Source organism: Passer domesticus, chromosome 1, assembly GCF_036417665.1.
Source record: "Passer domesticus isolate bPasDom1 chromosome 1, bPasDom1.hap1, whole genome shotgun sequence".
NCBI classification, from domain to species: Eukaryota; Metazoa; Chordata; class Aves; order Passeriformes; family Passeridae; genus Passer; species Passer domesticus.
The window spans coordinates 100,651,635-100,676,940 of NC_087474.1; the positions used below are offsets into that span (position 1 = coordinate 100,651,635).

General features: G+C 37.7%; 1 protein-coding gene across 2 annotated transcripts in view; it reads left to right on the forward strand.

Annotated features, from left to right (window-relative positions):
* ERP44 (endoplasmic reticulum protein 44) overlaps positions 1–25,306 on the forward strand; it is a 46,415-nt gene that overhangs the window by 1,559 nt on the left and 19,550 nt on the right. Inside the window, exons 2-4 of one of the 2 annotated variants that reach the window (XM_064431521.1) lie at positions 16,932–17,004; positions 18,768–18,807; positions 20,200–20,315. In XM_064431521.1, coding sequence (XP_064287591.1) covers positions 16,932–17,004; positions 18,768–18,807; positions 20,200–20,315 — 229 coding nt within the window. Of the gene's footprint in view, positions 1–16,931; positions 17,005–18,767; positions 18,808–20,199; positions 20,316–25,306 lie in introns of those variants that run through there. The other variant, XM_064431529.1, reaches the window with a different exon arrangement.

The window sequence follows — 25,306 nt, forward strand, 5'->3', positions numbered from 1 at the left end:
TGAAGTTAGGAACCTCATACTTTTCAGTCATCTCTGTATTAAAACAATATTGCTTATGTGCTAGGTTGGTTTTCACTATTGTTTTACATACAGACTAATGAGCAAAACCAAGGAGCATGTGCTGTTTAAAGACACCGTGGGATGTGTCCATTAAATAGACAACTACAAATTTGAAAAAGTGGGCCCAAGTTAGTGAGTTTTTCTTTCTTCATGGCACAGTTGATCAATACAAGTTAAATATGCATCAATAAGAATTCTGTTTGCCTACAAAAAAGAAAACTAGCAGGAAATAGCTACAACTATTGATTTTCAACTTCTCTGTATTTTGTCTGCTGTTTCTTTGTGTATGGATCATTTAAACCCATTTTTAATGTGGTTTAAAAGAACTGAATACATAAAACTTTAAGAAAAATACAATTCAGAGGTTTGGGTTTTTTTAAAATACAATTAAGTATAATGTTATCTGTGTAATTGTTCAGTATCATTTTATCAGCCATGGTCCTGTGTTGTAAGATGCCTAGTTACATGAATCAAGCCAATGAATCATTCCTTTTAATAGATTTGTTAATAGTTTTGGAAAAGTTGTTCCAAGCAGTTCTGGTGTGTGAGGGGATCCTCTTTCTTTAGAAGGGCTGAAAAAACTTTGTAAAAGTGTGTTTGTTTTCTTGTGATGCTCAGTGTCCCTGATGAGATGTATCAGATAAGCTTTAAAGTTCTGGTAACTTTGTTTTTCTTGTTACCAACTGCCTTGAATACTTAAGACCAGCCATGCAGCTTGGCCTTCTGCTCCACATCTAACAGGTGTGCCACCTAACAGAAGCTCTTGGAGCATGGCATATTTTGTGGATAAGTGAATTTGCTAGTGTTACATCAGCATTGTAAGATGATGTGTAGCTGCGAAAACAGCTTACTAAGCTGGTCTTGCTCAGTGGTAGCAATGAAGTTATCAGGAATTCTTTTCCAGACTTTGGGATAAGCCCATTTCTTTTCCAGAAGGGAATTTAATATGCTGCAAAAAGAAGAAAATATACAATGTCAAATCAAAAGAAATTCTCTTGTCTAAAGTTTGACAGTAGAAGATCACTACAGTTGAAGAGGGCTTTGTGTCTCGTGCTAATATTCTTCTTCCCTGGTCTCACCAAAGTTTGGGTTGGCATGAGAGAGATTGCAGTGCAAAGGGATACCTGCAGCCCCAGCAAGACTCTTTGCCCTTCCAAGTTTTCAGCATTGTACTGGGCTGCTGGGAGTTGAAAGGAAACTGGAGAAAGGACAGGGGAGGTACAGGCTGGCACGACCCCTGTCTCAAGAGCTGAGTGGAGGGGTGAGCAGTGCACGGCACAGACTGCAGAGGGTCTTGTACAGCTGTTTGCAAGACCAGAATAAGAGATGCATAGAAATGTCATGGGGGCCCTTGGAGAGTGAGATGTTTCTGCCCTGTTGGTATGTTGCTTAATACTGGGCAGGACAGGTCTTTAAGATGACTCCAAGACAGCGGAATAAATGCTGTTGGAAGAGTGGCTCATCACATTCTCCCCTAAGGCAAGGTGTGGCTCTTTGGCTTTGCTCTATCCAATCATTTGTATGTTTGCCTGTAGTCGCAGTCAGGTATACTTTGCCTGTAAAGAAAATTCTAGAACAAGATACTATTGCACATTCTTCTTCTGCATGTGTTTGAGAGGCACTTGTATTGCTCAGTGCTTCCCTGGGAGGCTCATGCACAGTGCCCCTGAGCAAAAGCTGTGACTGGAGGAAACCACCAACGGATAGTGAGGGAAATGAAGAGGGAAGTTCCTAACTGGAAAAAATACTGTAGGGTAATATTTTTGTTTCTTGTTTTACTGCCACTGCCTTTCATGTCTTGATAATATGACACCAAGTACCCAAATAAGTAAAATTAAATACTTTACTTAAAATAAAGTAAAATTAAATAAAAATTGTCTTTCAACTTAGTGTTAAATGTGTAGTAGGTTGCCCAAGGAGAAGTTGAACTCTGTAAATTTTATGTCTAGACCATATATCTGTGTATTTGCCTCTCTCTGCATTTGTATTAGAAGACTAAATTTGTAATTGAGACTGCTGCTTTCATATATTCTGAATATGAGCGTGAGTCAGAAATTGTAATTACAGGCAAAATTTAGACCACTGAGCCTTATACAATGAATTGGGTTCCCTTCAAGGGTAGCACAGGACTTCCGAGTTGTCCATCATCTGCCATGATTTCTAACTGAAATAGCAGGCAACTGCTATTCAGCAGTTGCTGAAGATTCCCCTTTGGAGAGGGGAAGCAGGGGAGTCTTGAATTCCTGTGAAGACAACTTGTATTCTTATTGCTGTGCTAGGCAAGTTTCCTGTTTGGAGAGCTCAGAAGGGAAGAGAGAAGAAACTGAACTGTTTCTTGGAACAGAAGACTCGAACAATGCTGGAAAACATATAAATGAGTTACACTAAGATGCAGAGATTCTGTTGCTGGTGGCTGTGATGACACATTCCTTGCTTTTTCCTTTGATATCTTTACTGTTCACTTCCATAATTTGCTTTAGTTTTTGTTTGCTTGGTGTTTTATGTGGTTTTTTGGCAGCTTTCCTAAGCAAAAGACTGGCCCTCATATTGCTTTCTCAAGAAAGCAGAATTACTACATTCTATATGGTTTAATCAAACCTGCTTCATTTGAAAGACTTTAGGATTATATGCTGCTCTTCAGAAGAACCAATTCTTCAGCTTGCAGACTCTTTTGTAAGCCTCACCTGTATAGCTTCCACATACTTTGTTTGCTTAAGGGGAGGAAATTGTCTCATGCATAAGGCAAGTGTACAAATACGCTGTAAATTTTATACCAGACCTTCTTCAAAACCTCTTCAGGACAGTCTAGAGATAACTCATAACCAAGTGCTTTAATAATGCTTTAAGTGGGTTTGGATGCATTAGCAATAACTCGTTCATTATTCCCCCCTCCCCATTTGAGAGTGAGTTGTCTGGTGGTCTAGAGGAGGAAACACAGGAACAGTTGGGGATGTAAGCAGAAGCCATACAGGATGTGGAGATCAGAGCCTAAGGAATATTCTTCCAAAACTCCAATCTGGAAAAAGCTCCTGGAGAGGTAGAGGAGGAGAGATGAGAGATGTGTTATAGAGAATTAGGAAAAGAAGTGAGATCAAATTTCCTTTTGAGAGCTCTGCCTTTACCCTTCTTTTTCCTTGACATGTCTTCCTTCCTTCCGCCCCTTCCGCCCCATCCATCCATCCATCCATCCATCCATCCATCCATCCATCCATCCATCCATCCATCATGCCCTCCTTCATCAGGAGCATCCTTAGCATAGGTAGAAACACATGCAATTTTCTTTTCCAAAACTGTTAGTAATGTCAGGTGCTCATATAGTCTAATTTTAAAAAGTTCAGAGATAAGATTTTAGAAGTTTGAATAGCTTTATTTTCAAATTCACTGACTCTCAGGTGACTCTTTTTTACATTGTTAAGAGTTATTCTGCAAAGTTATTGCTATACTAAACACTAACTCAGAATGGTTTTTTCACTGCTGGTTGAGGCTGTGTTTTTCCAAGCCAGCTGTGGCACTGTTCCCATGCTTTGGTAAAAGTGCCTTGCAAAAAGCAACAAGGCATGTTGGGAGAAAATGCTATACTTTTTCCTATTTTTATATATGCTACTACTGAGAAACTGACTACCCTGATAATACACCTTTTACAGCTAAGAGCCATTCATGCCATTAAATCATGTGCAGAGTTCCAGTACTGTGTCTTCCAGATAAGCACCTGTGACTTGGAGCTTCTTCTAGTGAAGAAAGTGAGTGAACCAAAACCTGGAAGCTCTTTCACATGCATGCACATGGACCTTTAATGGTAGTGATCCACAACATCTGCTCTATGGGCGCTGATAGGACATAAAAATGTCCTCTTAAGCAAAATGCAAAGTACAGTGCTCTGTGCCTTAAAGCATATACTGGTTGGAATGGTGAAAACATTGAGGACAGATCCAGCATTGTACATGGTTACCCAGGTGCTCTGGGCATACTTTCAGCAAATAACTGGTAATCATATATGCAGCACAAGGTTTCTGCTGAACACAGTAAATCTCCTTTTCATCTGAACACAGTAAATCTGCTTTTCATCTGTTGTTATTATGGTAAATGTTCTCAGTTTCCCTCTCTTGTTTCTGGACCTATGTCTGGCTTTAGCAAGAAAGCTTTGATGGAGAGGAGTATTAAGACTCTCACTGTATTTACCTGATAGGATCAAGTTGTAGAGTTCTGGATTTTTTGATTGCCACTGGAAGTTTGATCATTTAAATTTTAAAAGACTTCTTAAAGTCATCCGGTATTACTCCGTGCTCAGTGCAAGGCTAACTTGGCTGGAATTGCTGAGGTGTTTTTCCAGTTGTTTTATAGAACTCCAAGGATGGAGGTTCTGTAACTTCTCTGGTCACCTGTTTGGGTGTTGCATCAAAACTTTATTGCAAGTTTTCTTTGAAAAGTCTGTCTGAAGGTGTGGATTTTATATACTGTCTCTTGTCCTATCACTGCACCTTTGGGAAGAGTCTGGCTCTGCCTTCTCCATAACCTCTGATTAGGTCACTGGTAGCAGCAGTAATAACTTTTGCTTAAGGGTGAACAAATGCAGCTGTCTCAGTCTCACCTTGTATACCCTGATCTCCAGTCACTACTCACCTTCATAGCCATCTGCTTGGCTTCATTTCCATGTGTTAATGTCTTGTACAGGTGGTCCCAAAGCTGGGCAGAATCCTCCAGATGTGCTCACACAAGTGCCAGATGAAAGGAAAGAATCACTTCCCGTGGTCTTCTGGCTACACTTTTGCTAAGACAGGCCAGTGTGTGGTTGTCTCTGCTGCAAGGTCATGCTGCTGACTCCTGTTCAACTTGCTCCCCAAGACCTTTTCTGCAAAAGTATTTTCCATCTGTTTGGCTCCCAGCTTGTTATTCCAACAGAGATAGAGGACTTTGCCTTTGTGGAACTTTGCAAGGTTTCTATCAGGCTACTTCTCCAGCCATTTGAGGTATCTTTGAACAGCAGATATTCCCTCTAGCTTATAAAGCGCTCCACCCAGTTCCTGTATCCTTGGGAGCTGCTGAGAAGGCACTCTGTTCCATCTTTCTGGTCATTACTGCAGACAAATCTTAAACCCAGTATTGGTTTGCAGAAACTTCCTTAGAGGCCACTTGGACGTGGTATCTTTGGTTGCAGCCTTTTGAGCTCAGCAGTTCAGCTGCTGTGTCACTCACTTCATAGTTCACTTATTCAGTGCATGCATCAACAGTTTAGGTCTAAGGATCCTTTGAGGTGCTGTGTTAGAAGCTGGCTAAAGTCAAGGCAAACAATGTCCAGTACTCTTTCCTTGTTTACAGAGCTAAATGTCTTGCCATAGAAAACAGATTGATTTACTTATTCCAAATATATACTGGATAAATGTGGCTTCTGGAAAGAAAATTTGTTTCCAGAATTCTCCTGGTGACCCAGAGAATAAAACATTTGGTCTGGTTCTGTGTCTCTGTATATATCCCAGTTGCAGAAGAACTTTCTAACTTGGTCATGTACTCATGTGAGTAATGCTTCTTTTCCCTGGAACTCTGCTATAGGCTCAGACCTCATCAGTGTAAAATCAGCCAAAGACAACATTGAGTGTCTAAGCCTTTTCTGTGTACTTTGTCTCTATGTCCCCTACTAGCTGAGCAGCAGTCTACAATTTTCTTACTTTTCCTCTCTTCCTTTTGTTGCCAGCTTACCTAACATCCTTCTCTCAACTCCAGCTGAGCTTGAACTGCTGCCCGCTCAAGCAGTGTTTCTCTCTTCCTACCAAGTATTTTTCTTACCTCTACCTTCTGTCTGTTCCCTCTTTTTTTTTTTTTTTTTTAAACTCATCCAGAAATTGTGTGTTAACCCATGCAAGTCTTCTGCCATACCAACTTTCTGCCCGGTGGAGTGGATTGGTTTCGAGCTCTGAAGAGGTTCTCCTTGAAGGTCAGCAGCTCTTGTGGGTCCTTTTGGCTTTCTGAGCCATGTTTTATGAGCGAACTGAATTAAGACTCAAGTGCCTCCCAGTCTTGTCACTTTATTCAATGGTTCTCTGAGGTACATGTTTTAGGTAAGAAATGAATATTGTAGTAGATTATAGATGGGATTTAGTGTGAGCCCCGGTCACATAGGTAAAAGTTGCATTAGCAGTGGCAATGAAGTGAAACGCAGGAGGTCCAAAATCTTGTCTCCTGGAAGATGTAGTTTTCCACATTTTATGTGTTGGAGTCTCCCAGCTCTTTCGCTTTGGGACCAAAATGAAGGATATGTTAATTCACAGAGACATTTCAGGTACATGCTTTGCTACATTGTTTCAAGGCAAGGTACTGCTCTGTGGCTTAGAGTTCTTTAATGACTGAAACTTTGTATCTTAAATGATGCTCAGGAACAGGAACCTGAGCAGAACATAGAACTCTACAAATGGAGTATAGTAAATGACCTGGTTCCTGGAAATGTTTTTTTGCAGCCAGCCTGTCTTCTGTCTTGTTTGGCATCAGTGATTGTTGCCTGTTTCTGGTGTGTTTCATTGAGGTGCATCCAAAAAAAGTATGAATGTCTGCGAGTGTTTTTTGGGTTTTATTTTCATAGATTTGTGAAAATGAGAGAAGAAGAGCAGTCTGATCTCTGTTGTAAAATAACTGGCAGTAAAGCTTATATTTTGTCTCCAACTGGATTCATGTGGCAATTGGGCATAAACACAGAGAGAACTTGTTCATTAGGAACTCTGCAAGGAAGTATTTTGAAAGGCAAGGAATAGGTGCCTGTTCCAATGGTCTGGAAAAAGCAAACAACAGCTGTGATAGTGTTTTGCTGTTTCCCATAGCTGTCGTGATTATGAAGTGATGATATAATTAACTTTCTCAAAAGCTGCACAAAGGGAAAGCTTTTCAGTGATATATCCATATTTGTAATCCCAAGAAAAGCTTTTTGTTCCTTTAGTCAGTCTATCACTTCTGACTCTCCTAATTTACTGAAATCCCCTTTCTTAACTCTTGCTAGAAACACTTAGCTCCTAGATTCTTTGCCAGTCATACAAATTATGAATTTTCATAAACGTGTGTATGAAACAACTTTTTTCCTTTTTTTTCCTTCTCCCTGTTGAGTCAATTCACTTGGGATTTTGGACACAATAACTGAAAGACAAATTGGTTGCTTCACAAAGGTAATTAAGACTGTATGTGGTGCAGGGGGTGAACAGTTAGGGGTTCTTTCCTACTAATGATCCATTAATTAGTGAAGGGAACTCAGCGAGTGTTCAGGCCTCTCAGGAATTACCTTCGAATGGCATTTAAGTCTGCTTTGGTTAAAAAGGTGTAATTGAAGGGGGAGAGGACTTTTTAGAATTTTTTTCTGTCAACACAGGCCAGCAGAATTTGCTAAACCCATGCAAATGTCTACATATAATAGGTGCTGTATAGATAATAAATATTTTAAAATAAATAGCTGTGATACCTCACTGAGGATTTTGGTAACAGTTTTGGTTGCAGCAGACTTCCCTGTTGAGAGCAGTAAGATTGCTACTTGAAGCTGGTTGATTGCAGAGCCAGGGTGTCTGAAACTTGCTCCCAGTTCAAGCACTGCACCATGTTACTGTGTTCATACTATTTTTAGGACCAGTCTGGAATACTTGCTTGGATGTTTTTGTGGGCGTCAGCTTGAAGCTGGCAGGTCTAATGTTCCTTGAAGAGAAGTAGACCAACCTCTGTATGGTTCTCTTTTGTGCATTTCAAAATATCTGTGGTATGTGTCTGGTCGTCTGCATTATTTATTCTTCTGCTGTCCAGAGTTATCCAGGATAAATTGACTGCATATGTGCAGGACCTTAGCAGCTGTTTAGGACAGAAAGAAAGCAGGTCTTACACAGTCTGAAATTAGCCTCTTATTCCTCAAGGTACATGCAGCTGTGGTTCCAAGGGTGAATTTCTCTGTTCAGGTTCAGGTAGCATTGCTTTAATCAGTGCTCTTTCCTAAAAGATAAGCCAATGGATTAATTTGTAAAAAGGTATCTTTTTTTTTACCTCCTCATTTGAATTGGGAGATTTTTTCAATGCCAACTTGTCAATTAGAATGCAGCTGTGGAGTAGTATTTCTATTACACAGAACCGCTGCTTATTTGGAAAGATCTTATCCATTATCCACTCATATGTCATTTTAAGGTAGCAAATAATAAAAGCTAGCCTAAAAATTGTTTGCTAGAGACAAGCTAATGGATGTCCCAAGAGCTTTAATATGCTATGATTGGCAGTTTGCATGTTTAGAGTGGAAGTTTGTGGAGTGTGCATCACAATTATGCCTGGAATGAAGAAAATAAAGTAACCAACGTAATGTGAGTTCAGATTATGTTTTAAGTGGATTTATTCTAAAGTTCAGAGTTCTGATGTTAAGAGAATAATAAACAGAGATCATCAAAATGCCATTGTATTTTAGAAAGCTTGTAATTTTGACATTCTGGGTGTTCCTCATTTTGATTTCTCAGAAGAAGGAGGAGCAACAACACTGGACTGAATCTCAGTGGTTTTAATGTGTGGGCAAACACTTCATACACTACGAGTGGCTGCATCACAAATTATTGTAGCTGTCTTTTGGTAGTTGTACAAACAAAACCTTAGCCTCTTGCTCTAGTATTAGCAGGTAATTTGAGGAAAAGTGGCATCTCAGTCATGCTGAAGGAAAAATAAAATCTGTAGCACAAGGAGAGTCATAGTGATATTGGAAGTATTAGTGCTGAAAGCTCTAGATCTGAGGTTAGTAAATGGGGTCTGTTGTGGTGGAGATTGGAGACCATAACATGACTGTGAGCATAGAAGAGTCAGAATTTAAATTGAACTGCTAATTACCACAGAAGGATGTAAAAGTTTTTGTTTTATTTTAATATGCATTTTCATCACCAGTCCTAGAATGAACAAAATAAAAATATATCTGTATTATTAAAAAAAAAAAAAAAAAAAAAAGCTAATTTCCTGTTCTGCAATGGCCCTGTGTGAAAACTACAATAAAGAGCACAGGAAAGCCCACAGATTATAATGTATAGCAGGGTAGTGTGTTGCTTTCTGTAATGAGGAATGGAGTAAAAGGTACACAGTCTCCAAGATTTAAACTGTCCACAACAAATTTTTTTGGTAGTGGGTTTTACATTTAATTGCAGTGGCCAAAATAGAGAGCAGGCCTTTTTCCTTGACTTAGGGAAAAGGGACAGCAAACTATTCTGGTCTGCCAGCTTTACCAAAGTCTTGACACGACCCAGCTGCCCTTTATTTCATGTTGCTGGATCATGCTTTAACAAGTTGAGGACCTTGAGGGTGCTGGCTTTCATACACACCAGCAGCTGCTTAATTTGTGCTAATCATTTTGGAGATTACATTTGTATTTTATGTGTGCTACTCCTGCTTGAAAGTGTATCCTTGTGTTGTTGCCAAATAATCAGAACAGTTGGCAAAATGGAAAAGAAAGAGTTATCGGAACATGAGGTGTTTTTTCCTAAAAGGCTGCATGAATGTGACCTTTCTTTTTCAGGGGAATTCTAGCTGCTTGTTTAAGAGAAGCAGTTTGGTAAATAAAATATCTAAAGATTCAGAGTTTTCAGTAGTTCCCTGGGGAGCTGAATTTGTAGCTTTAAATCTGTGAAGCAGGCTTTAAGGTAGATTCCTAGTTGTCAAGAGGTGCAGCACTCTGAACATTATTCACAAATTAATACAGATGTTCAGACATCTGTTTACATCTTTTGAAGGTGTATGGACTGTGTTCTCTCTATGTGGATGTATAGGGCAAGGAAACCAGTGGATCATAACCCTGACTGGAGATTACTCTTTTCCCTAAAGGCCAAGAGAAATAACTGAAAGTTGCAAATATTTCAGCTGGAAATAAATTACAGGTCTTATCTCGGTGACATTTTTTTAGACATGCCTCATGTCATTTTTTTGAACCCCTGCTTAAACATTTCTGTAAAAGACCATGATCCAGAGGTATGTGCTCAGAGACTTAAGCTTTAGAATTGTGTTTGGGTGCATGGTTCTGCTACTAATAGCTTTGTGGAAAAAAATGCAATGCATTGGACTGCATGTTGTGATAAGGATGTTTATTTCCCATCTCTGCAATGGACTTTTTGAATGAGCATCTTGTGTCTTCTAATGATAGTACACAAACTGTTGAGAGGTTAACTTATCCATTTTTCTGGAAATCCTTGGTGCTGTGGTGTCAGGCCCATTGAGAGATCTGTGCAGCTGTGAACCATTCCCAGTTAGATGGGACAACCCTTCCACTCCTTTGCTTGTGTGCTAAGTTCAGTGTTAGGAACCATTAGCTGCAAGTTCTTTTCCCTAATTTGGTGTGTCAAATCAATATAATTTGGGTTTTCAAAGATAGTGTTATAAATTGTGAATTTTTCTGTTTCCAGTAATTTCATTTGAAAGTAAATTTTTCAGTAATAAGATATGCACCTACTCCAAATATTCCTTCCACACACTTAAAATGGGAACAGACAACAAGATATGTGGAAGACAAAAAATTGCATGACTTCTTTTTCATATGATGGTCTCTACTTAGCTCTGTGCATTTACAGCACTGTTTGGCTAAAACAGTGTAAAAGTGAACTGTCTAGCAAGGCTGAAGAAGTAAGTTTACTTTTCTAATTATTTATTATACATATTTCTGTTTAGTTAGATATTTTTTCTATGTTCTCCTGAACATTAATAACTGCAATCTTTAAATCTGTTTTAAGTAGCTTCTTTTGAGCATTTTAAATTTCCCTGACTAAATTTAAGATACAGTTCTTAAGTGAAAAATTATAAGAAAATTATTTCATGTTACCCCTTTAAAAATTTCTCTGAAAAATTGAACGTAATTGAGAAAGGACCATTAGTTAATGTTTTGAACTAATAGATCTTTGTCTCATAGTCTTATAATGAAAGCAGCTTAAATTACCAATAAAACCCTGCATATTCACCAGGGATGGCAGCAGTCAGTCTTAAGTTATGAAAATATTTGGGCACAGTCTGAAATCAAGTGGTGACAACTAAGAGTTGAACTGCTCTCACTGAGAGGGTGAATAATGTTCTTTTTTATTTTCCCTCAGCACTCTCTGTTTACTGTTACCTCTCTCTGCTCTGAACTTTGTGGTTCATTATGGGGCTTCTGGGAATGTGGCCAGCAAGATGTTTCTGATTGATGGTTCTGAAGCCAAAATTCAGGGGCTCTTACAATGTCTGGCCAGCTTTGGCATTGCTGCCTTCTGGGATTGCTTTCAATTTATATCATCCTACAGCAGGCTCTAAACCCATCTCCTTCCTGTTGTCCAGGAGTTAATGCAGACCTCAGAGCAGCAGCAGATAGCAGCATGCATAAAAAAAGAGGAACTGAGGAACTGACAGTCAGCAGCCGGGTCCCAGGGGGGGCTTGGAGTTCAGGTAGTAACTTCAACATGCCAGTCTGGATTAGGTGTGGGCTAGACCTGGTTGCCAAATGTAAAGTGATTTTGTGTTAGGGGAGAAAGGTGGTTTAGTTGTCTGCCTTTAGGATTTCCCAGCAGGAGGAAAAGGCAAATGAAAAGTTTTGCAAATGAAAATGAAGGCTGTTCGTGTTGATTGCTTTGCAGGTGTAGTACTAATTAGAAATCATAATGCTCCATGAATACATTTTCTATATTCTACAGATAGTTTGATTTGGAAATGAGGACCTCTGCTTCATTATGTGCATTAAAAAATAAAGGCACAAAGAACTAGAATGCAACAGACCTGTTTTTTTTCCTTTTCTTTGAATTTTAAGGTTGTGCACATTTAAACTGTTAAAATCTTCTGCAAGAAAGTGGCGTGTACAGTATAATACACTTGAAAAATAAATACCATTAAACTATAGGTCTGTCTCTCCTTTCCAGTTAGCAATTAAAGAACTAACATCTCTAACTGGTGCTGGTAAAATGTTGACAAAATTGTTGATATAAATCTCTTGAGTAACCAGCAGGCTTTATTAATTGAATGTGTAGAATGGCAATTGAACAGCAATACTGTAAGCAGAAGGTGAGTTGAAACTGGATGTGCTTTTATTTCCTCTTTGGTAAAGTGTGAAACCTGGCAGAGGTTCAGTGTTGGGTATGAGTTGAATAGATTCTGTCCAGGCATTTTGTTTTGCATAAGGATACTTGTGGCATTGCATGGTGTGTTTGGGAGGATCATAGTGGCTTTCCAGCAGTGCTTTGAGGTCTTTCATTGGAAACAATCAGAATAAATCTCAGCTAATTCATAGCTACTCCTCAGAAGTGACTGGTACTGGCTCCCTAAGCCATTGGCTAACTTCAAGTGAGGATCAGATCTTGATCAGAAATACTAAGATTTCTGTACTAATTAAACTTTCCAGTAAAAGTATGACCACTGTTACCTTCAGAAACTCCCAGGAACCTGAGCCAGGGTGTTCCTGCTTTATTTCACAGTATTTCTGAGGACCAGAAGAGTAAAGTGTATGTCATTGCCTCTTCCCTCCCCTCCATGTGAGCTAAATTTTATCTTTGTGAACACATTGTTCACTTCCTGATTTTTGCCCCCAGCAATGCATTCTGTAAGTGCATAAAGCTTTCTGCATTGGCTTGTTTCAGTCTACATTTGTTTTGTCATTTTCCTGTAGTGTCAAATGGTTGTGAGTAGATTATAAACATCCTAATCCAACTTGAGCAGCTTCACTCAAGTATTTAATGTATTATATTCTACTCTATTTTTAAAAATATTTTTATTTCATAGCTACTTACTTTTACCATCAGATTTTCAGTTTGAATGTTTAAAAAAATAGAAATATAAAAAATACTTAATTTTATCCAATGTAAGTGTGAAAAGTTGAGTTGTTTTCAGGTGTGCTTCACTTACCAATTTTCCTTTGGAATTATTTTTTTCAAGATGCTTTCTTCAGTTTGTAGCTATCTTGTAATGCCAGTTTGAAATTTATTTTTTTTTACTTCTGTTACAAATATGAGCCATCATCCATATGTCCTGCTGTGAGCAGTGGAATGTAAAGTTTGCTTTTAAAAGTGAAAAATTCTGAATACTTTTCTTGGCCAGTATGTTTTTCAGAACTTTTGTTCAATACCTGTTATAAAGTGTGTAGCTGATATTCAGAAATTATTTCCTCAAAAATGTCTTGTTTTCTGCTCATGGGTATCAAGCACATGACTCAAAAAAGGTCAGAAAATATTCTCAAAACAGTGTAGCTTCTTAGAAATTTAAATACAAATTTGTATTCCTTTATGATAAATATTAATACTAGTAATATCATAAACCCTCTTGCATCCCATGGGACAGCAAGATTACTGGGTCAAAAGGAGGTGGTTTCTTCCTTACTGGCATTATACCTTAAGGAAAGCTTCAGCTGGAGTGTGTCTTGCATATTTATTGACATTTCTTCAAGGAATGCTTTTTTTCTGTGAGTCTGTACTTATTATTAAAAGTTTGGCACCCACAATTATTTAGTTGGTATAAAATGTTTGAGAACGTGATTATGAATATATTTGATGAAACAGAAATTTTCATACTTCTAGTGGGAAAAGTATTTCAATTATTTCAGATTTTGTGCAGCTTTTGGGGGAAGGTATTTCCTAGTCTCAGTATTTTTCCACTACTGTAATACAAAGGGACAATAGGTTATATGGTTAATTTGTTTTTTACCTTCAATACATGAAGATTTTTTGAATATTTGTTTTGGTGTTAATGTCTTGGTACATGCAGCTTGCACCACATTTCCACAGTAAGAGTTAAGAAATCAATCACAAAATTTATTTGTGCTACAAATAAGTATTAGTTTTAATTCCTCTTTTCTGCACAAAGCACAGTCTAGAAGAGGATCTCATTGGTTAGTAAGTCCTGTGCTTTCACAGTGCACTTAAATATTTGCATTGCAAGTTAAATGTGTTTTAAGTGTTTCGTGGCAATCCAGAAATATGACTACAGTTCCTGATCCATTGAAGTATATCTGCTAAGCAACAGAGCCTATTTCTTGACTGCAAATAATACGCTTATCTATGTTATGTTTAATTTATGTTTAACTTATCCTATTAGATAAGATTTGTCTTGCTGCTGGAAAGTTATACTAGAAAAAGCCAGGAGTGTTTAAGAAATTGTTATCTTACCCATTTGGTTTGTTTAGCCAATATGAAGTGCTACTGTGAAAATAGTTACACCAAGACCTACAGTGAAATTTCATTTCAATTCTTTTCAATGAATGGCAATGCAGAGCTTGTGTGAAGCAACTGAAAAGTTCCTGCTTTCTGGAGGCTTGTGTAGGTTTTCTCTGTAAACAAAGATTGTCCAAATTACAAGCAGGTAAAGTAACTCTGTGGTCTTCAGGGTGATCAGAGCTTCTTGAGGCCTTGCAAGGCAGCTAAAGCCTTAGAACATTGAATTTGCAAAGTCACCTTCAGTAGGATTAGATGATGGCCAAGAAAATTATTGTTGAAATACCCTATCCATTATTGTCTAGAGCAATATTTCAGCTGTTATTGTTAATTGTAGCTACTGCTTCAGTTGTACTCGTTAGGTCAAACCTAACATTTGCAACAAAGTAACAGGTGCATACAAGCAAAACCTGTGCCAGCACATGCTGACCTGACCCATTACTCACTGCAAACATAACTTCTACTACCAGAACCTCCCCCCAGCAGCACCGTGGAAGCTGTCATCCCATGCACCACCCAAGGGTGATGGGGAGGTGTCTGCACTAAGGGTTATTTCTCTGGGTGTAATTTGGCTGATGTGGATCTGGGCCCATACAGGTAGCTTCTCACTCCAAAGGCAGAGTCCTACCTTCTTTCTGCTCACTAGTCAGCAGTGTCAACATCTTCAGAGGAACTCCCTGAACACTGGCCTGCTGGAACTTGTGCATTGCATAGCTTACTTAATCAGATAATTTTTTGGCAGATTGTGTTGTTACACTGCCTGTTTAATCTCTGGACCTTGCAGCTCAGTTTGTTCCTCTACAGTTGTCTTAGATCCACAGTTTATACACTTGTCTCAAGCAGTTGAAGTTGCAGGAAGACTGTGCAAACTCCACCACAAGTCTTAGATTTGCATTTAAGAATGGCATCTTATTCAACTACCAAAAGAGGAGCACTGGTACATATTTTGTATTCCAACAGCTGGTGGGTTTTCAGCCTGTAGTGCAAGGTAGAGTTATCTGCTACCCAAGGGCCTCCATATGGGAAATGCAAAAGGATCACTATCTTCACTGGGAAGGGATTAGTGATCCACATTAGTAATCTTTCTTATTAATGATCCACGAATCAGAAAGAATTGAAAATGATTGATTGCTGCAAATCTCACCTGTGTGTGATTTACAGTGATAGTTTCAGAGCTGTTAACAGTGTCTCACTGCAGAAGTTTCCTACCATTTTTGAAACTGACCTTAAGGAAAGCAGGGATCCAGTTTGGCAAGTTTTTTTTCAATCAAATATTTTATATACACTTGTAATAAATGTTATGAAATTTGATGTGTGACATTTAATGAGTTTTTTGATAAATTGCAAACAGTGTCAAAGGCAGGTGTATCCTGGAGGCTTGTTCTTTGTAGTCATGGTCTTACTATAAGTTCAAGATAGGTCTCAAGCTCTTTCATAAATGCAGAGAACCTTATATCACTGGTTCCTGCTATGTGTGGTTTTATTTGGATGGTCTTTATGCTTTTAGCTGTGTTTTTCCTTGGTGCCTCTTGAGCCATAGGCAGATTTCCTTTGCACCTCAAGGGGTAAATAATATAAAATTATATTATTCTAATATTTTTATATAATATAAAAATATTTATGTTCTCTGGGATTATCAGTACCATGTATGTTGTGTGCTGCTGCATCTCAGTGTGGGATGTCTCTGTGAATCTCTGGTCTCTGCCTTGAGCATTCCCCTCAGCTCTCTTCCAAAAACCTTCCTTTTCCTTTCCTGTTACCTCTGTCAGCTGAAGAACCATACATCAATTGAAACCATGAAGGCATCACAGCAGAGCATCTGGTCCAAGCTTTGACTGTGCTTACAGAAGTGGTGACTTTCTGACTGGCTTACTCAGGATGGAAACATTCACGTCCCAGACGAGAATCTGTATTATCCTATTCAAACATGTGCATGCTTATCTCTCTCAAAGCAAAAATAAATTGTAATTCACTGATGCTTCTCTCACCTGGGATAGAACTCTATCTCCTATTTCTTCCACTGCATTTTAGAAAAAAAAAGAGATCTGGGCTGGTTGCACTGAAAATGAGTGTCCATCCATAATACTGTGTATTGCTATGAGAGTTTCATTAAGAGTAATATAAATGTTGCTTTGTAATTGAATGATTTGGCTGATGTGGTGTCTTGTCTTTTATAGTCTGGTAAGCATTGCATGCTGAGACTGAAGTAGTGTCAAGTGGAAATACAGAAGGAGATAAAAGACTGTAGCTAGTTGAGTTAGATGTATTGAAATTATTTCCTAAAACAGCAATAAAAATGCAGGTAGTTGAGGCATTACTTAATGAGAAACTTTTTTGTCAGACAAGTCCTGTAAGTGACAGAAGGAATTACTTGTGTCTGGGTAAAACCTATGTGCCCACCTGTGTGAGGTTGGTGAAATGGGATTTCATTTCTTTCTTCAGAGTGAAGTAATGAATATAAGTTACTCTTAAAGGTGCAAATTTACCTGTAGCATTTCTGGCTACATAATAGAGAATTAATTGTATTAAAAAACCAAATTTTTCTTTAAATGTGAAATATTTAAAATATCAGTAGTTTATTTGTACATTTGTAGTATTGCAGTCATCTGAAATGCATTGACTGAATTACAGTTCTTTTAGTGTTCTTCTCCAGCTTTTGAACTGCAGCACTTAAAAATCACACATCAGTTATTACTTTACTGCTGAAATATAACTTACTGGTTTGCTTTCTCTTTTTAGGTGTCTTGGCTTTTTAATCCAGCAAGAAGTGAAATAACAAGTCTAGATAGTGGAAATATAGATGACATTTTAAGTGAGTACTTCGAATAATTTTTTTCCTTGTGTGTCTGCCGTTACTTATCTGTGTGAATATTGCAGTGCTGTTAAATGAATATTCATACCCTAGCTTTGAATATATGAATTGCAATCGGCTTAGAAATATTAAATGCCTATGGTTGAAATTAGCTGTCTGAACTAATGTATTGCAATGAGAATTTGGAGTGTCTTAAGAAAATAACTGTTATCTTGTTTGCAAAGGGAATGCTTGATTGCATAACCAAAACTAGTCTAGAGGGCATTTTAAAAGTTCCCCCCCAAAAAACAGCAGCAAGTGAAACCCATGGTTATGGGTGTTAAGTATCTTGCTTGTACAGCTCTGCCTTTTCTCAGGTTAAGCACTGTCCTGATTCTGGTGGGTCACAGGATGGAAATCTTTAAATCAAACAGATATGTTTCTTGTCTGAAACCTTTCCTCCTGATAAGTATGCAACTTGCCTGTATCTGGTTGTCTTTGCAGGAAAAAGTTATTACATTGTTTCAAATATATCCAGGGTGAAAAACCTTTAATAAGGTCTGGACTAGAACCTGCCTTATGATATGAGAGCTGTTTGTAAATACTTTTCATACAGTGGAAAATATAAAATTATTTTATACAATGTAATTCACAAAAGGGAATATATGCTAAGTGTAAGTGCTTCTGAAATTCAACCCATTACTTTCAAGAAATACTTTATACGTTGGAGGTGACCCTGAACTTTTCAGTGCTTGTTATTTACCTATTCACCACTGGCATCCCTTGCTGATAATTAAAATCTTAACACCATAATTGTAATCAAACTGTGGTGTTCTCCAGCCTACTCAAGAGTTGTCTTTATCAGCATGTTGTCTTTTCCAGGCTTTCAGCATCCTTATTTTCACATGTAACTGCTCTGTAGCTTTGTCAGTTTTCTGCTTTGTCAGCATTTCTGCTTTGTAAAGCTGTGGCTGATATTCTGTAGTTTGAGTATGTATTTCATTTTTTTTTGGTGTCTAGGTCAGTACTACTACTAAAATTAATTTAAAGCATGGTTAGTTATTACATTCTATAAAGATAATACTTCATTTTTGGGTCGGAAGTTTATCCTTGTTTTATTTTTTTAAAAATATGTGAAAAGGAATGCATAAGAACATTATTTCATTGCTTCATTCTATGTATCCCTGTAGTACTGCATTTTTTTAGTGTTTCTTTGCATTTTTCTATTTTTGGGGACTGAAAATTTCTTTGCTGCCTTTTGCCATAGTATCCAGGTTAAATAAGACAAGGACAAACCAGAGCAAGTTGCAGAGACAGGTTGCCTGTTCATCAGTCTTCTACCCCTGCTAGTTGGGATTTCAGCTTTTAACTAATTTTTAACACTTACAAATAATAGAGCTAGTGCTTAAGAGCTACTAGAGTTCAATTTCTGGGTGTGAGTGCCTTAATTTTAAATCCAGAAATAATTTTTGCTGCATATGTCACTTAATTACTTGTATGCCTTAATGCCTTAAGTATTTAATTTTTTTTTGTCTTATATATCAATAAAGTCAATAGAACACTTGACTGAAGGCCTCTTTAATCTTTTTCCCATGTGTTATAGATTATATTTCAGATGAGACTTACTCCAGCAGTTTTCTAGCAATCAGACTAAGCTTCATGCTGAATTATCTAGAAACATTTGCTTTTGTAGGTTTTTTTGCACATACTTTTATAATCTCAAATAAAAGAACTGAGAAGTTTGCCTCACAATGTGACATTGGCCTTTTTCTTTTTCTTCTCAGACAATGCAGATGTTGCTTTAGTTAATTTTTATGCTGATTGGTAAGTTATTCTAAATGTTTGTTTTTTTTATATTTACACTTCTGTCTTTTGAAAACTGTCATGTTTGGCCATAGTTTTCTAATTGAAAATTCAGTAGTCTCTTGCTTTCAAACAAATTCTTTCCTGGGTTTATGTCCCGATGACTTCTCCTTCTGTCTATGCTTGCTTGGTTCACATTATAATAGGCTAGTTTTAAAACATTGCAGCCATAATTATGATCATTACTTTTGGGCATACAGCAATAATCCCTCAACATAGCACACTGCCAATCCATGATGTAACCTGACTTATGAGTGAAAACAGATCAGTTTTGGTCGTGGAGGTTCTCTGTTTTAAGGGTGAAGAAGAATGGGGGACAGGATGCCATTGTAGCATATACATGGTAACATATACATGCTACATAAATGTACAGCATGCAGCTGAGCTGCCCAGAGTCGGGTTTTTTCAGAAGGTGGACTTCAGGTCTCTTGGCATTTTGAGAGCAGGACTTGCTCTTCACTTACATGTTTGCTGTTGCAGACATAACTGCATCCCCAGGCTGTCACTGTTATGTTTAAGGTTGGTTTCAGTGCAGGCTGGTTTATTGCAAGTCTACTCCTTGAAGTCTCATTCTCACAATTTCCACAGTGCCATTATGCATCTCCAATTTAAAAATCCGCCATATGTTTGGAAGGACAAAATATAAAATAATTTTATTGGCATATTTGTAATGGGCTTGTGCACTACTGTTATCCTAAACTCCCTAAAGCCATTGAAGCATCTTTATAATCCTACCACCTTTTCTGTAGGCAAAAAGAGAATTTGCATCAAAATCTGACATTACTGGAAGAAGGGGGCCCTTAGGGTTCTCTTTGTTCTTACTGCTGTAAAGGTAGTCTGCTCAAATTCTGCCAAACCTGAGCAGTAATATAATACATAATACTTATAACTTGTATTGTTGACCCATAGAAAATTACCTGTGATATTTCTTGAAGGTATTGGTGAATATTTCAACCTCAGCAATCTAAGGAATAACTTCTACTACATTTTTAAAATCACTATCCATGGGGTCATTCAGGTAGAAAAAAATTAACAACATACTTTCTGAATATAATATATTTCCTAAATTGATTAATGGTGTTTTCCAGGGAGATAAAGCAGGGGAGCATATCTTGAAATATGTATTCTTTCAGAATTTTTTTTTTCTGTATCTGATTAATTCAATTTACTTTTGACCTGATTTTTATCCAGTCAGTTACTGGGATGATTACAGGTAGATGTGATTTTTTCCAATAGCTTTTCTTTGTTTTCTTTTTTTTCTTTTTCCTTCAAAGATTGAAATGTTCCAGTAGTCATCAACTGAAATATTTCAAAGTGATATTTTAAAGTCACAATTTTGTGTTCTATTTACAGGTGCCGCTTCAGCCAAATGCTGCATCCTATTTTTGAGGAAGCTTCTAATGTAATCAAAGAAGAATATCCAGATAAGAATCAAGTGGTGTTTGCTAGAGTAGACTGTGATCAGCATTGTAAGTAATTCCTGATTTAGGTTTGTTTGTGCTGGCCTGCTACCAAGTTAGTGAGCGTATTGAAAAATACGCTAAATAGCTGTGCAACGTGTAGCTGTAGATGGCCCATCATTTAGCCCAGCATTGGTTTTAATATATCAGCAAACCTCTTCTTCCAAATTTGTCTGGGCAATTTCCAATGTTTCTTTCTCATTGCATCCATCAACATCTTTTTTTTTTTATTAGTTCAGCCTATCTCATTTAATAAGGAAAATAGGGCTGTGATTATAAATTGAATTGGCTCATTGAGGTCCCAGAGAAGCATTAGTGCAACAACTGGTGCAGGTCTTCACAACCAAGAAGAGGAAGGGGTAACCTACCACTGTTAGCATGAAGAATACGTTCTGATCAGATCTTCCTTCCACCTTGGAGTCATGGTGGGGGCTGTAAGTTTCCTTTCATACAGCCAGGCAGGGATCAGAGCTTTGCTCTGCTGTTGTCATACATGCCAGCAAACAGTTCCCTATTTGGGCTTCATTTTCCTCATGTCCAGACATGAGGAAAGTGATATGCAATATCTTACTTTATGCTGGTACTAATTCCTAAAATTCTTGTAAAATCCCTTAATAAGTAAAATGTGAGGAACATCTGCTGCACATTGAAAGGCAAATGGATAGTACCAGAATTTTTATTACACTGTAGGATCAGCTGTGTTATTTTATGGTTCTTGGAGACCAGCATTTCTAGCAATAATTTCTTAACAGTGGTTTATGATTCCCAAAGAGTATTAACAGAGAAATTCACTTTAATCGATACTGATTATACTATTAGGGCTTTACAAATCTGTTAATTTGTGAGGACAAGCATCACTGGAAATTGGCTCATCTTTTCATGTCAAGATAATGACAACAAAACTTTCTGTCAAGTTCTCACTAAAGACCATAGTAAAATCAGCCTGTGTTGTTGTGTTTTAGAGTCGAGGTTTAAATTAACTGCTGGAGTCCTTGCTTTGGTTGCTGTAGCTTCAGTGGCTTGAATAACTCAGAGAATCTGGGCAGCTGGATGCCCAATGTTTAACTATGAGACATTCTTGTCTCAGCAGTTACAGTTAAGAAAACTTTTTTTTTTGCCACCCACCAAGTGTTTGAAATGCTTTAAAACTTAGTTGCTTAATCCTCTCATATGCTTTTGAATGAAGGTAGCTGGTGCTTGTTACAGAGAGCCAGGAGGAGGACATGCTACAGGAGAGATTGTCATCCCTCCTGGGAGTACTTGTAATTGGCTAAGTAATAGGAGGCAGCCAGGAGTTTTGGATTTTCTTTTTATTTCTGGAATACCATTAGTTCTCTCTATTTACTATTTTTGCCCTTAGTTTAAGTAGATGAGCATGACTGCTGTTGCAGAAGATGTAAAATGTGAGAATTAAAAATAAAATCCTTTAATGACAGGCAATTTGCATTGCCTTTTTAAATTGAAATAACAGAGTTGTGAATGTCATTCCTAGTTTATTGTATTTATTTGCTGGGTTTTAAACAATGGTACATTTTATGGCACACAATTATTGAGCATGTCCTAAAGTTTTAGGTATTTTAACTTGGATTTAATGTGTGCAATAGCAGTTTTTTAGTAAGAAAGCAGATATTACTGTATTATTGTGGTTGGGCCTACATAGTATTTTGCTGAATGGTGGTGTCAGAATTGTTAGTGGTTTGGGATTTTTTACTCAAGCTTTATATTTTTGTATGTGTTTACATATTTTAGCAACACTAGAGGTTTTATGTCAATATTTTGGTGGTTTGTTATGCCTGTAGATTTCATACCACTAGTAATTTGCTATTAGAGTGGTGTTCTAGAGATGGTGGATTATTTGCATTACAAATGATTTGGTTCTTTTTGAGGCCAAGACTCTGTAGGGAATCCAAATAGCTGATTTCTGGCCACTCAAAAACAGCTTTCAGAATGATTACTCAGGCATAGATACTTTCTATTTAATGCACTATTATTGAAGCACACTGCAGGGCCCAACAGCTCACACCAGCTTCTGAGGGTAAAGCAAATTAAAGAGAATTATTGATGTACTGCCAAATGTTTGATGCCTAATGACAAAACCATCATTCTGTCTGCTCTTATAGCCAATATAAAGATGTTTTTCTGGAAAGTGGTAGTCCCTAATGTGATAAAATACAAAATATACATATTAACACTGTATTAAGCCTCTGTATATGTTATATTTTATACTAGTTTGTAATATTGTAATATTATACCTGAAATGTGTGGGAAAAGCCACCAGGCTGTGTTTAGGCTGGTATGCAACATCCACTAAAGATAAATCTGGAGGAGGTAGTTAAAGCAGGTACTCTTTGCTTTTCCAAGACCACATCCTTTTATAACTTAAGAATGTCTGAATTCTGCTACGATGTGTCTTGTTAAAATCTTTGATGGTTTTGCTATGTTCAGTTTAGTAATTCAGCTATCTTAAATATTAGACAGCTCTCATCCAAGTATAATACCTAGTAAAAGTGATCTTCCATATAAAATTACAGAAGATCTTACTGCATAGACATTATTAGGAAGGTTTGGTTTTGTGGTTCGGGTTTTTTTGTTTGTTTGGGATTTTTTGGATGATTTTTTTTCCTTGCGTGTGTTTCAGGGTGTTTTTAATCATTTGTGTTAAGCAGCAGTGTTGGAAACTCACTTGATACAATAGATTTCCTATGTTTCTCTTCTCCGTGAGTGGATATTGCAATTTAAAACTCATGTTTCTCTGGGGGAGAGTTTATATTTTGGACAGTTTCTCTAAATTCAGCATTAGGAGCTGTGGTACAACATTCTGGTCAATTGAAGCATATATATTGGGGGTTGGATTCTATTGCACCATGTTTTCTTTTGGTTTCTGAGTTAAATTAAAAAATAGTAGCTATTTTGAATAGATCTTTGTGTCTCCAAACATAAATCAATTTCTCACTGAGGGTATGTAAGGAGATACTTTGCTGGACAGACTGTTTAGGGAACTGTTCTTCCACTCCAGATGTGTCTGGGACTGGTATTTTCCCTAAGTTTTGTGAGCTGCTGCTCTCTGTGACTGGCTGTTCCTGCAATGTGTGCTCACATTGCTAATGTGAGTCTGCAGAGATGAGGTTGTGTTGCTACTGTGCCTTTGGTAAGCAAAAGAATTCAGTGATAACAAATTTGGAAGCTCATGAAGGAACTCTAAATGAAACTAAGCAAGCACGCGGATTTCACTGCATTCTTGTCGCTTTGCTTGGGAAAAAAATCAGTCTGAGAGAGTTATCTTTGGATAAAATAAAAAGTGTAAGTGATTTTGAGAGGTTGTTGATGGCACTCCTTAGGAGAGCGATTTTGTTAGTCTGTCAAAGAAGATTATGGGATGCCTACTGATGAGGCCCCACTTAGAGCAGGCATGGCTGTTGTGAATGCTCCTTTGCAGCAGAAGGTGGTTTAAATTTGCTGTTACTGAATTTGATACAGAATATTGATTGCTTTCCTTCTACCTGTTTTGGTCCATCATACAAGTCACCAGTATCACAATCATTGCAGTAGGATGCCTAGTTTAGATGCTTTCCCAAGTTCCTTCCTAATTCTGCTTCTTCTGTGTATTCCACCAGGGCTTATGATTTCTTGCAAGTGTCACAAGAGCAGTAGTTTAACTGGGGAGAATTTATGGTGTATTATGAAAGTAAAAGGTACCTATCAAAGACAGATTTCATTTGTCATCTGTAGTGTGCCCTGGTGGGTAGCCTGAGGGACTTCAAAAGATGTTGACTGATCTCAAGTGAGCTAGCAGAATACTCATTTGGTCATTCCAGCTTCAAATATACAGCTGAAAAGAATTTGTTATTTTTTAGAAGAAAGATATTGCAGAAGGGTAAGGAAGACTTAAGATGATTTGACACAAAAATAAAGATTAGTGTTAGATCCAGAAAATTCAAGCTCTCCCTGTATGTAGCTGTGCAACTCCTACCGCCATCATGTAACACCAAAGTTAGGAAATGCAGTAGCTTGGGTTTGTGCTAGCTCTTCCTCAGATAACAGGAAGAGACCGCCCCCCGCTCCTCTAGAAAAAGGGACACTGAATATTTTTAGAAGTTATTTTTAGTTTGAGTTTTGAAACTTTGATTTTCTTTCAGATAACATTTCAGGCTGTTATAGTCTTCTGTTCAGCATGTGAATTCTTCAGGTGCTGCCTTATATGATGAGGTAGGCATTTAGGATAATTATCAATACTGTTCGAATCCTACTGGACATGTTTTTTGAGAAGCAGTCCTGTAGACTTAAAATCTAAATATTTGTTTAGTCATAGTGGGAATTATGGCCCTGAAAAATTAGAACAGTATACTGTGTTAATGGTGACCCTTGTAAATATTGCTGGTCCTTCACTAGGAAGGACCTTCTTAGCTACTTTGTGGGTGGGAGCCTTTTTCAATGTAGTGAGTCTTAATGCAGTTTTTCAGCACTTTATTCATGGTACATTTAATTTCAACTTGGTGTCAGTGGAATTGAGATTCTTGGTGATGTAATCTGATATCTAGCTAGATGAACTTTGGATCGTGTCTTGTGGTGTTAACCTAGAATGGTGGAGTCTGAAGCATTCTGGGAAACAAGTCACTGGCTGTGTGCTTGCTTGAAGCTGTGGCTTGGATAATGTGTGTACACACCCTGAGAAAAGCCTGACACCCCCAAAAATGGGCTTTGGCATTCCTTTGAATAGAGGAACACATGATGCTCTGGAGAAATGGCTGACAGTACAAGAGATATGATAGAGGTATGGATCACAAATGATAGCTCACAAATTCTGCTTTCTTAGAGGATCTTGCTTGGAAGGTGACATGGAAGACTGTCTTAGAAAACATGAGTGTAAATGTCAGATTCCATATGAAAGTTTGTTTCAGAACAAGAGCTGCTGTCTCTTCCCTGTTGTAAGACAGAGCTTTGCTCAGGAGAAGTATCTGTCAGTGCATATCTGAAGAGAACTGGGTGACTGCAAGATATTT